The following is a 16,752-nucleotide window of genomic DNA, read 5'->3' as shown; positions in this document are numbered from 1 at the left end:
GATCCTTTCACCTCAGACTTCCAAGTAGCTGGAACTGCAGGCTCGTGCCACTATGCCTAGCTAATTTTTTGATTTATTATAGAGATTAGGTCTCATCAAGTTGCCCAGGCTGGTGTTGAACCCATGGACTCAGGCAGTCCTCTCACCTCAGCCTCCAAAGTGCTGGGATTATAGGTGTGAGCCATTGCGCTCAGCGTTTTTTGTTTTTGATTTATAGTCTTACTCTGTCACCCAGGCTGGAGTGCAGTGACATGCTCACAGCTACTACAGCCTTGATCTGCTGGGCTCAGACGATCCTTCTGCCTCAGCCTTACAAGTAACTGGAACTGAAGGCATGCACCATCATGCTTGGCAATTTTTTTATTTATCGTAAAGATGAGGTCTTACCACGTAGCTCAGGCTGGTCTTGAACCCCTGAGTTCAGGCAATCCTCTCATCTCCACCTCCCAAAATGCTGGGATTACAGGCATGATCCATCACGTCTGGCTGCTATCATCTTTTTATTCATATATTTCTTATATCACTTATTGTATCTTTGTTATTTATAGATTTGCTTGCCCTACTAGACTATAGGATTCTTGAGAGTTGTATGTTTTATTCATTTTGGGATTCTCTACAACTTTTAGAACTTCCATTTGCATAGAAAATGATTAGTAGAGACTTGTTAAAATTAATTTTTTATATGTATGATATTTATTCTTGCTTGAATAATGAAAAGGCCTATTTTTTTAGAGTGTTTTTGGTTTTTTGACTAGTGTATTCAAATAATTCTCCTGGTGTTACTAACTGTTGATTACTACTGTTCCTTAGCTGTGTGAAATTGTGACAGCTGTTTTTTTTTGTTTTTTCTTAGCAATTAATCAGATTCAAGATTCACTTTATGGCATTTATGTGTTCAATAAGACTTATACAGAAAAAGCCTGTATACATTTTAGGTTTTAGACTCTGAGATCCTCCTAACAGCATCCTTTTACCATGTCGCTCCATATAACTAAATCTATTAGCAGTTGATCAGTTCTTAGTTCTAATGTCTTCTCTTTCAAGGCACTTTTCACCTGTATGTCTTCCTTCTCTTTCTTTGTCAGAATACGGCTTTGTGTTCTGAGCGTTGCAGGAAGACACTCTTGGAAATAGTGTCTAGGAATTGGGAAAGGAAATATCTTGCCCTTCATTTCTGAAAGCAGGGCAGTCCACAAAACTTTGCTTGCTTCTCCTCTAACATCCTGTCCTTGCTCCCTTGAGCTGTTTTTCTCTCATGACTGAGAACTTGTCTCCTTTGCTTCTCATTACATCTATTCTTACTGCCTTTCTAAACTTTTGGTTTTGTGTAGTCTTGCTTTTATGATTCATCCTTTTCTATGATAAGGTGGTAGTGTTCTTGCACAAATCATCAGTCACTCAAGCCTGTGTTACTTCAGCAAATATCCAAGTACCTACTTTGTTATGTAGTGCTGTGCCAGGTATTGTGTGGGTACAAATAGTGCATGACTAGAAAAGATTGGGAATTGTATTTGACTTTAAAAATTGTGGGTGAGAACGTTTTATTTAGTATACACATGTGTGCATTATTTGAGGCTTCCTTTGATAAGTATGCACTGGTTTTGTTATTTTAAGATTCTAAGATAAGTACTGTATGTTATCTTAGATTCTGCTTGCCCTGGTCATCCTGTGTGGAGACTGTTGTAAATTCTCAGTAAGGACTTGTTTGGTACATTCATGTTTCTTTTTTAATTTTAATGCATTAAAAATATTATAAAAATTAGGTGACAACATGTTGACTGCTGTCTCTGTGGCCAGAGACTGTGGAATGATTCTACCTCAGGATAAAGTTATTATTGCTGAAGCATTGCCTCCAAAGGATGGGAAGGTTGCCAAGATAAATTGGCATTATGCAGACTCCCTAACACAGTGCAGTAACTCATCAGCGATTGACTCGGAGGTAATATCAAGAGTAATTTTCCCTTTTGAAGTTTACTTATTTGAATTTAGTCTTAAAAAATTAAAAAGTCATGCATTAAAACACAATAAGGCTGGGTATAGTGACTCACTCCTGTGTTCCCAGCACTTTGTGAGACTGAGGTGGGAGGATCACTTGAGCCCAGGAGTTTGAGACCTGCCTGGGCAACATAGCAAGACCTTGTCCCTAAAAAAGTCAAAAAGTTAGCTAGGCGTGGTGTGTGGTCCCAGTTACTTAGGAGGCTGAGAAGGGAGGATTGCTGGAGCCCAAGAGATAGAAGCTGCTGTGAGCTGAGATCGTGCCACTACACTCTTCATCTGGGTTACAGAGTGAGACCTCAACTCAAGCATACACACACATGCACACACAAGCACAAGCACAAACACAAGTTAAATCAAATCCAAATTCTGGGCTATTTTTCAATGATTATGAGTTTTAATAACTTCTTTCTGTGTGTTTAAATTTATGGACTGCGGAATCTTTTTTTTTTTTCTTTTTTGAGTTGGAATCTCACTCTGTTGCTCAGACTGGAGTGCCGTGGCTGCTCCCGGCCACTGCAGCCTCGACCTGCTGGGCTCCAGTGATCCTTCCACCTCAGCCTTCTGAGTAGCCAGAATTACAGGCACGCGCTACCACGCCCAGCTGATTTTTAAATTTATTGTAGAGATGAGGTCTCGCCAAGTTGCCCAGGTGGGTCTCGAACACATGGGCTCAGGCAATCAACTCACCTCAGCCTCCCAAAGCGCGGGATTATAGGCTGAGCCACCGAGCCGGGCAGACCGCGGAATCTTTATGTTTAAATTTTGATATTCTGCCAAAAGTGAGAACCTTACATTTAAAGTATAAAAATCTAAAACATTTGTCCTATTTTTCAAGTGATTACTGATAAATGATGCAGGTCTGTAGTAGTTCATGAATCATTCAAATTGGAGCTGATATTTAATCTTTAAGTTTTCTTTCTTTTTAAAAAAAAAATAATGAATTTTTAAAAAACGAAATAGGGTCTTGTTCTTTCTCTTAGGCTGTGGTACAAATGGCACAATCATAGCTCACTGCAGCCTTGAACTCCTGAACTTAGGCAATCCTACTCTCTCAGTTACCTGAATTGTTCTGGATATGTACCACCATGCTCAGCTAATTTTTTTTATTTTTATTTTTGTAGATATGGGAACTCACTGTGTTGTCTAGGCTGGTTTTGAACTCCTAGCCTCAAAGCCTTGGGATTACAGGCATGAGCCACCATGCCCAGCTCTAAATTTTATTTTATTTACTTTATTTTGAGTCAGAGTCTCAATCTGTAGCACAGGCTGGAGTGCAGTGCAGTAGCACACTGCTCATGTCCACTGCAGCCTCCACCTACTAGGCTCAAGTGATCCTTCCACCTCAGCCTTCCAAGTAATTGGAACTTCAGGCATGTACCACCATGCCCAGCTAATTTTTTGATTTATTATAGAAATGATGTCTCGCCAAGTTGCCCAGGCTGGTCTCGAACTCGTGAGCTCAGGCAATCTTCTCACCTTGGCCTCTCAAAGTGCTAAGATTATAGGTGTGAGCCACCACACTTGGCCTTTCATTTATTTTAATAAACATTGTGCATAACCTTAAAATTGAATTTTCTTTTATTTTAAATAAACATTCAATGTTCAGTGTATTGTATAAAATATCAAATGAAAGAATTCAGTTTTAAAACAAATATATTTAAAATAGACTCTTGTTACATGGTTTGACTGCTTAAATATTGTTCTGGTTATCTCATACATAGGCTATTCCCATAAAATTGGTCCATGATAGCTTAGAGGATCTTCAGGTGACTCGTTATCATTTTGCAATGAATGGAAAGTCGTTTTCAGTGATACTAGAGCATTTTCAAGACCTTGTTCCTAAGGTAAGTATTTGAGGTTTACGTGTATGTTCACACGAATATATTATGAATTGCATTTTTAACAAATTCATGTTTTTTCCAGTTGATGTTGCATGGCACTGTGTTTGCTCGTATGGCACCTGATCAGAAGACCCAGTTGGTAGAAGCATTACAAAATGTTGAGTATGTATTGGTGGAATTTTTTTTTTGATCAATTATATTTTCATTTTCAGTTCCCAAAAAGTAAGTGATACTTCGTATCTATAGGACAGGTGAGAACATTAAATTGCTCTTTAAAGAGGCTCATTTTTGTTTATTTAGCTAAAATACAAAATCCATATTTTATGCAGTGGCTCACACCTATAATCCTAGCACTTTGGGAGACTGATACAGGAGAATCATTTGAGTCTGGCTGTTTGAGACCAGGTTGGGCAGCATAGCAAGACCCTATCTCTACAAAAACTGAAAAAAAAAAATTAAAAAGTAGCTTGGCATGGTGGTTTACACCAGGGTTCATTCATTCTGGTGCTCTGTCTTGATACAGGTGACTAGTTTTAGTAAACAGGTAGTTTTCAGGCCTTTAACGGAAAAATCTTTACCTATAATTTTGTAACTATAACTTTGTAAGTAGCTATTCTGAAGTATGTATGGGCACAAGCCCTTTGTTCTAAAGATGAGGAAATTGAGATACCAAAATTATTGGCCCGTATTTTGATAGAACAATAACACAGGTCATTTTACTTGCAGTCTGGTATGCTATTTGCAAAGCAGCATGTCTGTAGTCTTTGTAATAAAAAGATTCATTAGTTCCCCTGAAGTAATTTTGGTCTATTAGTTCTTCATAGTACCCTACTGGAAAAATCTTTTAATAAGTTAAATGTTGTGTGGTTTCTTTAAAAAATTAATTAAGATCTTAAAATTATTTTGTTTCTTAGTTACTTTGTTGGAATGTGTGGTGACGGTGCAAATGATTGTGGTGTAAGTATAGTTTTTGTTATTTACTTTTATACCTTTTACTCTAGTCTAAATTATAATCACAAAACTTAACCAGTTTTCTTTAAATTACTAGGCTTTGAAGAGGGCACATGGAGGCATTTCTTTATCAGAACTAGAGGCTTCAGTGGCATCTCCCTTTACCTCTAAAACTCCTAGTATTTCTTGTGTGCCAAACCTTATCAGGTAGTACAAGTTAAAATTTTTCTCACCTCTTTGTATCTTGCTCTAATATTACAGAATGAAAATGATTATAAAAAGTAATGTGACTTTGTTTTAATGGTATGTTGACACATTTGAGCTGCAGTGTAGTAACAGATTGATCGCTGCTCCTCATTTGTTCCAGCTCTATTTGGACTTAGTTCTTTTGGTGGACAGGTACTTTGTTATAGCTGTTGAATGTTGGGGTTCATCTGTCAAGATTATAATCATGGCTCGGAAGAGTTTAAAATGCTTTTATTGACAGGCCAACATTTCATTTTTTTCCACAGGGAAGGCCGTGCTGCTTTAATAACTTCCTTCTGTGTGTTTAAATTTATGGCATTGTACAGCATTATCCAGTACTTCAGTGTTACTCTCCTGTATTCTGTGAGTATAGCATTGTGCTTGGAGATGATAAGACATTTAAATTAAGATGTTGAACATATATGTTTGATTTTGAATGCATGCATTAATAATGGAATTTGTGCAAGAAATATCTATAAATTTACCTTCAGTTTACTGTAATTGGAGTAGCAAATTGAAAATTTCATTAATCTGGATAGGATTTTCCTTAAGGTCAGCAACTATAAATAATGCCTTGTGAATAAAAGATGATTGTATTCATTTTTGTCTTTAGTGCCAATTGGACATCTCAAAACTTTCAAATGTCAAGCTGTGGCATAGTTCAGAATTGTAGTTAACTTTGTCATACATTTTCAGGATTGGGTAGAATGGGAAAGGATGTTTCAGCAATAGTTTGTAGGACATCATCCATTTGGAGAACACTTATAAACTGTGGTGTTCATAGTTACTCTGTTGGATTTAATGATTGAAGTGTTCTAACTGTAGATTTTTCTCTAAATGAACACTGGTGACATCCCAACAAATCGTAATAAAACTATTCTTACTTACCATTTGTAGAAAGTATCAGAATATATGGTGTTAGATATTTAAGAAACTTCAGGATACCAATTTATAAGTTAGGATATTTTGAATACAAGTTTGTGTTTTCTTTAGGCCAGAAATGTTTTGTGTTTTTTTTTTTAAGTCAGAGTCTCACTCTGTCACCCAGGCTGGAGTACCATGGCACGCTCATGACCACTACAGCCTCAGCCTTCTAAGTAGCTGGAACCACAGGCACCTGCCACCATGCCTGACTAATTTTTTGTTTTATTATAGAGACCAGGTCTCGCCAAATTGCCCAGGCTGTTCTTGAACCCTTGGGCTCATGCAATCCTTTCCTCTTGCCTCCGCCTTCCAAAGTGCTGGGATTGTAGGCGTGAGCCACTGCACCTGGCTCGGAAAACTCTTGAAATGTTTTTATTGAATGAATTTTAAGGGACTGCCTTTATACTGATTTTTAAATCAAATGCTTGTAAATATATATTGGGTTAATTTCAAAGGCAACAGTATTTCAATTTTTAAGCAGGTCCAGGTGTCATTTTTAAGTCATAGTTATTGGTAAAACCAAACTATAACCTGGGACAATGCTATAAAAATAGTTCTGAAAGCTAATTATGTTTTAAAAATTACTTCTGTAGATCTTAAGTAACCTAGGAGACTTCCAGTTTCTCTTCATTGATCTGGCAATCATTTTGGTAGTGGTATTTACAAGTGAGTATTCTGTTTTGTTAATGATTTTAAAGTGTATAAAATTCTGATGTGACTTAACCTAAACTTTGGTAAATTTATATCAACAGTTGTAACATAGCTCATACGTCTCCAGATTTCTTGTAAATGTACTTTTATTACCCGTTGTTTATATTTTGTCCCTGTTTTATTGTTTTGTCTCTATTTAATTTTTCCTGAAATAGTTGAAAATTAAGTTTTGAGTTATCATGACTTTGCCTCTGATTTTAGTGTGTATTTCCTAAAAACAAAGTCATTTTCTTATGTCACTAAAGTTATAAAACCAGGAAGTTTAACATTGATTTAATATTATCTAGTCCAAAGCTCATATTCATATTTTGTCATTTGTCCCAATAATGTCCTTTATACCTTTTTTCCCCAAAGCCCCTCTAGCTCAGGGGTCCCCGATCCTGGGCCTTGAACTGGTACCGGTTCGTGGTCTGTTAGGAACTGGGCTGCATAAGCAGGAAGGTGAATGACGGGTGAGCAGATCTCCACCTTCCTGTAAGATGAGCGGCAGCATTAGATTCTCATAGGAGCAGGAACCCTATTGGGAACTTCGCGTGTGAGGGATCTAGGTTGTATGCTTCTTTTTTTCCGAGTCTCACTCTGTCGCCCAGAATGGAGTGCGGTGGCATGCTCCTGGCCACCACAGCCTTGACCTGCTGGGCTTCGGCAGTCCTTCCGCCTCAGCTTTCCAAGTAGCCGGAACTACAGGCGTGCGCTACCACGTCCGGCTAATTTTTGATTTATTGTAGAGACAAGGTCTCGCCAAGTTGGCTGAGTTGGTCACAAACCCATGGGCTCAGGCAATTCACTCGCCTTGGCCTCCCAAAGTGCTTGGATTACAGGCTGAGCCACCGAGCCTGGCTGGTTGTACGCTTCTTATGAGAAGCTAATGCCTAATGATATATTCTCAGTCTCTCTCTCTCTTTCTCTCTCTCTCTCTTTCTCTGTACATTATATATGTATATATTAAAAAACCCAGGCCCACACATTTCATTTAATTATCATGTCTATATAGTTCTTCTTTAATCTGAAGCAGTCCCTCAGCCTTTTTGGGGGGCATCTTAGTATTAACGTTTTATTTTTTGGGTTTTTTTTAGTCAGAGTCTCACTCTGTTGCCCAGGCTGGAGTGCAGTGGCATGTTCACAGCCACCACAGCCTCGACCTGCTGGCTCAAGCAGTCCTTCCACTTCAACCTTCCAAGTAGCTGGAACTGCAGGCAAGCACTACCATGCCCAGCTTATTTTTTTGATTTATGGTAGAGACGAGCTTTCACCATGTTGCCCAGGCTGGTTTTGAACCCCTGAGCTTAGGCAATCCTCTCGCTTCAGCTTCCCAAAGTGCTGGGATTACAGGTTTGAGCCACCACACATGGCTTGGTATTAACTTTTATGAAGCAGTATGAGCTAGTGAATATATGTTTGTCTGATTTATTTTCTTTACACTCAGGCTATGAATTTTTGGTGGGAATATCGTCACAGAAGCAATGTTGTGTTCTTCTAGACACACCATATAAGGAGGCACACGTTGCTGGTCTGCCCTAGTATTGGTGATAGCAATATAGAAATAAATAAGTGATGATTAATGGTATATGACCCACTGAACCAAATAAAAATGTACAAATCCTTAAATGAATGAGAAGGGAAAGCTCTTCCTTAAAGTAAATGCTAACTAATAAAAAAAGAAGGAATAATAGAGTATGGAGAGACCCTCGTCTTTTTTTAAAATATGTAACGCTTTGCGAATTTGCGTGTCATCCTTGTGTAAGGGCCATGCTAATCTTTTCTGTATCGTTCCAATGTTAGTATATGTGCTACTGAAGTGAGCACTCTTATTGTCATTTTAAGCAGATAGTTCTTTGTTATGGAGTGCTCAGCAACATCTCTGGCCCCTTCTCTACTAGATGCCAGTAACTCTCCAACTCTCCAAGTTGTTACAACCAAAACATTTCCCAGACATTAACAAGTGTTCCCTGCAGGTGCAAAATCACCTCTGGTTGAGTACCACTGAGTTAGATAACCTTTAGTAGATGATAAAACTTGTGGATGAAAGTTTGATGAGGAGCAGGATTTTTATCAGTCTCAAGGAATCTTCTTCCCAAGTTAATAGTTACAAAGAGAAAAGTAGGAAACTTCTTGGTAAAAAATGTGGTGAGCCTTATTAAAGAATCAAAGCCTTTAAAAAATGTTTCTACTATGTTTATAATGCTTCAAACCATTGTTAATGTTTTCTAACAAGGAAGAAATACATATTTTAACTGCAGCTTTGCAATTTAAGATTCAGCAGATAATGGTCTCTTTGTCAAATATATGGTAGTGTTAATTTTATAATTTTTGTGCTTATATCTAGTATTATTATTATTTTTTTTTTTTTAGTCGGAGTCTCACTCTGTCACCCAGGCTGAAGTGCAGTGGCACGGTCATGGCCACTGCAGCCTTGACCTCTGGGCTCAGGTGATCCTTCCTCCTCAACCTTCCAAGTAGCTGGGACCACAGGTGTGCACCTCCATGCCCAGCTGATTTTTTTGATTTATTGTAGAGATGAGGTCTCACCAAGTTGCCCAGGCTGGTCTTGAACCTGTGGGTTCAGGCAGTCCTCTCACCTCGGCCTCTCAAAGTGCTGGGATTATAGGCGTGAGCCACTGTGCCCGGCCATATTTAGTATTATTTTTATTTGTACTAATGTTTCTGCTGAATTTCAGTAGAAATGTGAAAATTATTTCTGAGGCATTTTTGAAAAAGCCAGAACTATTTACTTTTATAGATTATTTAAATATGTATAGTGTCTGGCTTGGTTTTTGGAGATTTTTCATGTTAAAGAATTAGTAGATAAAAACAAATGTTTAAAGTTCCTAAATGAATCTGATTATGTCTTTTATTGTGACAAATTAATTTAGGTACAAACCTTTCCTCTTTTCTTTTCGATATAGTGAGTTTAAATCCTGCCTGGAAGGAACTTGTGGCACAGAGACCACCTTCAGGTCTTATATCTGGGGCCCTTCTCTTCTCCGTTTTGTCTCAGATTATCATCTGCATTGGATTTCAATCTTTGGGGTTTTTTTGGGTCAAGCAGCAACCTTGGTATGAAGTGTGGCATCCACATTCAGAGTAAGTCAGTCAATCCATGTAAAAATCTGTGCAAAATGTGTGCAACACAGACATAAAAATGAGTCTAGAAGTTTATATAAAAGTTTGCATCACCAAGACAGACTGGGTGGCACAGGCCTCTTCCATGCTGTTCCACAATTTACTGTTTGATCTCCCTGACTTGCAGTTGGCTTGTGTAGATCCCCAAAGATCAAGAGTTACAAACAAAAATCAGTGACCCAGTACTCACCATCAAGACTGTTAGAGAGTATATGACTTTATTAACATGGAGGCCTGCCTGGCTACTTTTTAAAACATATTGTTAAGTAATATTAAAATTATGTCTTTCTTTTTGAAACATGGAATACATTAGTACAGCAGGAAAAAAGTGGAGGGGGATAAAAAGGTTGTGCCAACTGGACGCTGTGGGTCACACTTGCAATCCCAGCACTATGGAAGCCCAAGGTGAGAGGATCAGTTGAAGCTAGGAGTTTCAAACTGTACTAAGCAACCAAATAAGACCTGCATCTCATTAAAATTAAAATATTAGCCAGGCACAATGAGTTGGACCAGTAGTCCCAGCTACTCGTGGGGCTGAGGCAGATGGATTGCCTGAACCTAGGAGCTTGTGGCTATGGTCACACCACTGCATTCCAGCCTGGCAAAGACTCTATGTCAATCAATCAGTCAATAATGTATGTTTGTAAGTTGCATGCAGATTGATTTAATCACTTAAATATTATGGACTGTTCTGTTCCTTTTTTGAGCAAAGTTATATCACAGCAACTGCTATCTTTAGGAGGGTGTTCAGGCAAGGTCTTTATAATTACTACAAAGATCAGGACTTTAGACTAGTTTCTTAATTTGTGTCTGAGCCATCTTTATCTTATCTATAAAATGAGAAAATAGGAATTAATCTCTATGGCCTTTCCTAAATCCAGAGTGTTCATGCTGCTAACATTTCTTCCCCCAGTTTAGGAAATTACATTTGAAACTTAGGAAAAAAAGGCATTAAGTGTATCCTCTATTTTTAGAGTGCTTTACAGATCACAAATTAATTAAGCATGTAAGTTTAATTACATAAACATATTTACTAAGATAAGTATTGTAATTACATTTTTCAGATACAACCTTACTATTAGTTTGATCGATAATATTGTTTTAAAAGTTTTAGAAAATTTAAGAAGTTTAACATATTCTTATGTGAATACAAACACTGCATATGAAAAGGAAGAGGTGGAATTGTCTGGAGAATCTTTCTAGAGTTTGTTTATAACAGATGAACATTTTGTTTCCACTTACTTGTGTTTACAGTTGTTAATATCTTAGTAATGGATGTTGGGGACTTCTCATACTTTATACTGTGCATGCCTGACGGTGCTGCTCACCAGCAAGTAGAAACGAGGAAGAGGCCTAGCTAGAGAATATTAAGGGCCACCTCAATACAAATGCTTTGCTAAGCATTTCCACATGTCAGCCTCCTCAATCTCCACAGCGACTTTTTGATAAAGCAGGTGGTATCTATACTTCAGGTGATGAAATATGCTTAGAAAAGAAATATTTCCTCAGTTAACCCTAAAAAGTAATGATGTGAGGACCAGACCCATGATCTTTTTACCTTCACTTGCTGTAATTATTCCCCAAATTAAAAAAAAGAAACAAAAACAAGCAAACAAATAAAAAAAAGGATGGCTTACTGAATATTTATTACTTCATTCTGATTTTTTAACTGGTTGGAAGGTCTGACTAAAGAGAAAACTCTTAATATTCTTCTACCTGTTATTTATATCTTATATTAGTATTATTGGATCTTTTACTGTAAATAATATCTTACTGCTATTTGTTATAAAACTGAGTCAATGCAATTAGGGTAGAATTTTAGGAAAATTTCCTCTTTTAGGAAATGAGTGTTGTATTTACTAATACGAAATTTTTGCATGTGTTGTAGTGCTTGTAATACAACAAGAAACCCGTATTGGAATTCTTCACACTTACACAACGAAACTGAACTTGATGAACATAATATACAGAATTATGAAAATACCACAGTGTTTTTTATTTCCAGTTTTCAGTACCTCATAGTGGCAATTGCCTTTTCAAAAGGAAGACCCTTCAGGCAACCTTGCTACAAGAATTGTAAGTTTGGCATTTATTACAATTTCCACCCCACTTTACCCTTTTAAGACTAATGTAGAAGATGTCTTTGTCACAGTATAATAGATCTCCACAGATAGAATGAACCTAATGATTTAGATGTTTAGTGTCTTCTTTTGTTTTTATGGTATTTGCCATCCTAAATTTAAAATTAAAGTCACCAGTGCTAAAACATTCCTGGTTTTCACATCCCAGTGTCTCTGGCTCCAACTTTTATTTCTGCAACACATTGCAGAGGAAGTTCAAATTGAAAGCCAGGAACAAAGATTCCTCAGTGGAAACTGGATTTTATATTTTCCTTCTGGGTGGTCTGTACTACACCAGCTGTCATTTATTTTTTGTAGAGACACATGGTCTCCCTGTGTTGCCTATGATGGTCTTGAACTCCTGGAATTAAGTGATCCTCCTCCCTCAGCCTCCCAAAGTTCTGGGATTACAGGCATGAGCCACTGCACCTGGTCCACCAGCTGTCTTTTCTTCATTTCTGACACTGGTATGGCCAGTGCTCACCTCTGGAATTCCTCATTTCTGTTATCTTTGCATGTCACTGCAGAAGAAGCCAGTAGGATAGATGCCTCTGTGGTCTTGTCTGTCTATGGCAAAAGGAAGATTGATCAAAATTAGAGTTGATGAACAAATTCAGTTACTATATATAAGTTGCCAATTTAAAAAAATTGAGCCGGGGCATAGTGGCTCACATCTGAAATCAGTCTCATCACCTTGGGAGGCCGAGGTGAGAGGTTTGTTTGAGCCAGGAGTTGGAGACCAACCTAGGCTACTTAAAGAGACATTGTCGCTCCAAAAAAATTAAAAAATTTATTGATTGTGGTGGCATGCACCTCACAGCTACTTGGGAGGCTGAGGGGGCGGATTGCCTGAGCCTAGGAGGTCAAGGCTATGGTGAGCTCTGATTGTGCCACTGCACTTCAGCCTGGGTGGACAGAGTGAAACCCCAACTCAAAAAACAAACAAACAAGCAAAAAAACCAAATTGAGAATACTCTAATTAATATATCAAATAACTTTTAGACTTTTATACTCTCTTGGAGTAATAGCAGTTATTATTTTGCTGTAGTTGTGGAGAGATGTCAGGGGCAAAATGACAGGTCATAGATATTGGTGACATGGGAATAATAGCTATTCACATTTGTATTCATAATAGAGTTTACAGAGCATATTCATGTACATTATCTTTTTCACGTACATTTCTTTTTCACTGCTACCTCATGTGGCTTGTAGGATAAGTTTTATTAGTGTATTTTGGACAGGTAATATTAAAATCTGTTTTTACTGGTAATTTTTTTCCCTTTTGGAACTGGTATTTCTTAAGAAATAACTGTATTATGTATTTATTAGTTATGTATTGCTATATAACTATACTTTTTTGAGTTGGAGTCTCACTGTTGCCCAGACTGGAGTGCAGTGGCCGCTCCCGGTCACCGCAGCCTCGACCTGCTAGGCTCCAGCGATCCTTCCGCCTCAGCCTTCCAAGTAGCTGGAGCTACAGGCATGCACTACCACATCCGGCTAATTTTTGATTTATTGTAGAGATGAGGTCTCACCAAGTTGCCCAGATGGGTCTTGAACCCGCGGGCTCAAGCAATCCACTCACCTTAGCCTCCCAAAGGCACGGGATTACAGGCTGAGCCACCGAGCCTGGCTTATATAACTATACTAATAACTATCTTAGTGAGAACCATATTAGGGCCATGCTGTGAGACAAAAAGCCTTCCATGGAAGGCTTATCACTATACTTCTAAGAGGATTTTATCACTAAAATTGACTTTGTGTCAATTTTATGTCAGTGATTGCTGTTAATATACATGTTGTTTTACTTCAATATTTTTAAATTTCAAGGAAATAGTAAGCATGTCCAAGTGTAGCTAAAACATCCATGAAGGAACATTGCTTTCTTATATGAGGAAAACTGGTATTTAGACTGATTTAAGCAAGACAGCTCTATCAGGAAAGCTGATTTTATAGATCTGAGTAAATTTTACTGGATCCATACTTTTACAATTGAAAAAGAGAGAAAGGGAGAATATTAATTGCCTGTTTTTAAAATGCATCTTATATATATATATATATATATATATGATTTGGAAAATTATAAAAATTAAGGGCTTATGAAACTTTGTATTCTCATTTCATTTCTAACTGACTTGAATAAATAAACACTTTGTTGTTGGCCACTGGATATGTATTTATTTTTGAGTTGCTATCTTACTCTGTCACCCAGGCTGGAACGCAGTGGTGTGATCATGGCTCACTGTGGGCTTGACTTCCTGGGCTCAAGCGATCCTCCTGCCTCAGCCTCCCAAAGTGCTGGGATTACAGGCATGAGCTGAGCCGCAGCAACTATAGGTATGTGCCACCACGCCCAGCTAATTTTTTATTTATTGTGGAGATGAGGTCTCACTATGTTGCCCAGGCTGATCTTGAACTCCTGGACTCAAGTAGTCCTCCCACCTTGGCCTCCCAGTGTGTGGGGATTACCAGCATGAGCCACCACACCCAGCTGTATTATTTTATTTTTTATTTATTTAATTTTTGAGTTACGGTCTCTTTGTCGCCCTAGCTTGGAGTGCCTGGCATAATTGTGGCTCACCACAGCCATGACCTCGTGGCTCAGGCAATCCTTCTGTCTCAGACTTCATTAGTTTTTTTATTTTCAAGCAATCCTCCCACCTCAGCCTTCAAAAGTGCTGCGATTGAGCACACAGCCTATACTTTAAATATATATTAAAAATTAGATTTTAGCAGAAATATAACCACGGGACTATATTGCCTTTACTATAAACAATTTATGCACTTCTGTCAAAAGCACATGCTGTTAGGAAACATGCCTTCTGAAAAGTATACAAAAGGAAAAGTACAGCTGTCATATACATGTTGCTGGGTTTTCACCTCTAGTCTGTCATTGGAGTTTATTGGGCAGTTGTTTTCTTAGTATCTGCTACTTGTTGCTCTTTGTTTATAAATAGTGTGAAATGTATAAATTTATTTTGAGATTGTTGTATTTTAAAATTAATTTTGGTCTGAGGTGTTTAAGGCATTCTTTCCAGAGTTTTTGGCTTTCTTCTACTGGTTCAATTTCATTCTAAATAAAACTTAATTTCAGTCTGTGATTACCCATTTTCAACTGACCCCCCCCTTCCTGGTTTTGTCTTTTTTTGTTTCTGTGTTTGTATACTTCCAAACAGTACTTTCTAAGCATTTTTTAAATCTGACCATAATAATTACTTAAATGACCATATAACTTATATAAGTTATATAATATAATACTGCATTTATGAAATAGAATGTAACATTTTCTATTTACAATTTAGTAGAATTCTTTAAAATAAAAATATAGAAAAAAATTTCTTTTTACCCAACGTGGGTCCCAAGCATTTTATCCTTTTGGTCAGTGGCTCATAGTAAAAAATGTTGGCACTTAACTTTCAGTCGAAGTTGCTAGAACTATATATATGTATTCACTAGTGTATACATATAGTAATTAGTATATGTATATATGTATATAACATGCGTAAACATAAATACATTAAGGATATAGTCCAGTTTCTGGAGAAAGATAAATATTGACCTGTAGTTTTGAACTGATATTAACAAAGCTTATATTTACAAATAACTTCCTCATTTAAAAAAGTGTTGGGAACCTTTATTTTATTTTATTTCATTTTTTTTGAGTTGGAGTCTCACTCTGTCACCCGTACTGGAGTGCAGTGGCACGCTTCGGGCCACCGCAGCTTCGACCTGCTGGGCTCCAGTGATCCTTCCCTCTCAGCCTTCCAAGCTGGAACTACAGGCATGTGCTACCACACCCGGCTAATTTTTTATCTATTGTAGAGATGAGGTCTCGCCAAGTTGCCCAGGCGGGTCTCGAACCTGCGGGCTCAGGCAATTCACTCACCTCAGCTTCCCAAAGCGCGGGATTATAGGCTGAACACCGAACCCGGTGAGACCTTTTATTTACAGTCAGTAAAAGGACATTAACTTCTTTATACAATCTGAAAACTTTTATGATAAGGATTTTGTTGTATGTGATCTTAGTAAAGTTTGAGTTTGAAGTTGACTTCAAATAGAAACTTGTAAGTAAATGTCCAGATCAATGTAACATTACCAATCCATAAAGCACTCTCTTACATTTTTCTCTAGATACCTTGAGGAAGCACCTGTTTTGCTTTTTTTTTTTTCTTCCTCTCATTCTGTTTGTGTTTTGTTATACACTTAATGTATGTGTTTGAAGGCATAAAATATATTATTGTGTACTTTTGGACTTTATGAAAATGACATCTTGCTCTCTGTATTTTTCTGACTTGCTTTTTCCCATCAAAATTGTTGATATATGTATTTCATTTTCATTGCTATATAGAAAAAGAGTTTGGGCTATCAAAATAATTGGAAAATTTCTGAATCTCTCTTATGGCTTATTATTATACAAGGGTATACTTGTATATGCCTGTGTATGCACAGGCTTAACAAAATAACCATGAGCAAGGAGTCTCATTTTTGAGTTAGAAAAGTGATAAAAGTACTACTGGATGAATTTGCCATTCCCAGCTACCATACCAAGCCATAAGGTTAGCCCACATTTAAAATAGTAGACTAACTCAGTAGCTTTTGGCTAACGTTTTCTGTGGAAATATTTTTATGGGGGTAAATCAATGAAAAATGGAATTCACTTACCAGAAATATGCTTAAACAAGTTATAGCACCTATAGTATAGGATTATCACATACCTAATACTGAAAATAAATGTTATCAGTATTTTTACAACCAACAATAATTGTCATTGAATACATATTTTATTTTATTTATTTATTTATTTTTTTAGTTGGAGTCTTACTCTGTTGCCCAGACTG

General features: G+C 37.4%; 1 protein-coding gene across 2 annotated transcripts in view; it reads left to right on the top strand.

The window, feature by feature from the left end:
• ATP13A3 (ATPase 13A3) overlaps positions 1-16,752 on the top strand; it is a 67,627-nt gene that overhangs the window by 31,623 nt on the left and 19,252 nt on the right. For both annotated transcript variants that reach the window (XM_008052350.2, XM_021709683.1), the window contains exons 20-28: positions 1,764-1,939; positions 3,720-3,842; positions 3,922-4,001; positions 4,754-4,796; positions 4,888-4,997; positions 5,303-5,399; positions 6,554-6,626; positions 9,578-9,755; positions 11,683-11,870. In XM_008052350.2, coding sequence (XP_008050541.1) covers positions 1,764-1,939; positions 3,720-3,842; positions 3,922-4,001; positions 4,754-4,796; positions 4,888-4,997; positions 5,303-5,399; positions 6,554-6,626; positions 9,578-9,755; positions 11,683-11,870 — 1,068 coding nt within the window. The remainder of the gene's footprint in view (positions 1-1,763; positions 1,940-3,719; positions 3,843-3,921; positions 4,002-4,753; positions 4,797-4,887; positions 4,998-5,302; positions 5,400-6,553; positions 6,627-9,577; positions 9,756-11,682; positions 11,871-16,752) is intronic.

Source organism: Carlito syrichta, unplaced genomic scaffold, assembly GCF_000164805.1.
Source record: "Carlito syrichta isolate Samal-C Ts95f unplaced genomic scaffold, Tarsius_syrichta-2.0.1 Scaffold273383, whole genome shotgun sequence".
Taxonomy (NCBI): domain Eukaryota; kingdom Metazoa; phylum Chordata; class Mammalia; order Primates; family Tarsiidae; genus Carlito; species Carlito syrichta.
Note: the sequence above shows the minus strand (reverse complement) of the source record. Positions and strands in the feature narration are given on the sequence as shown.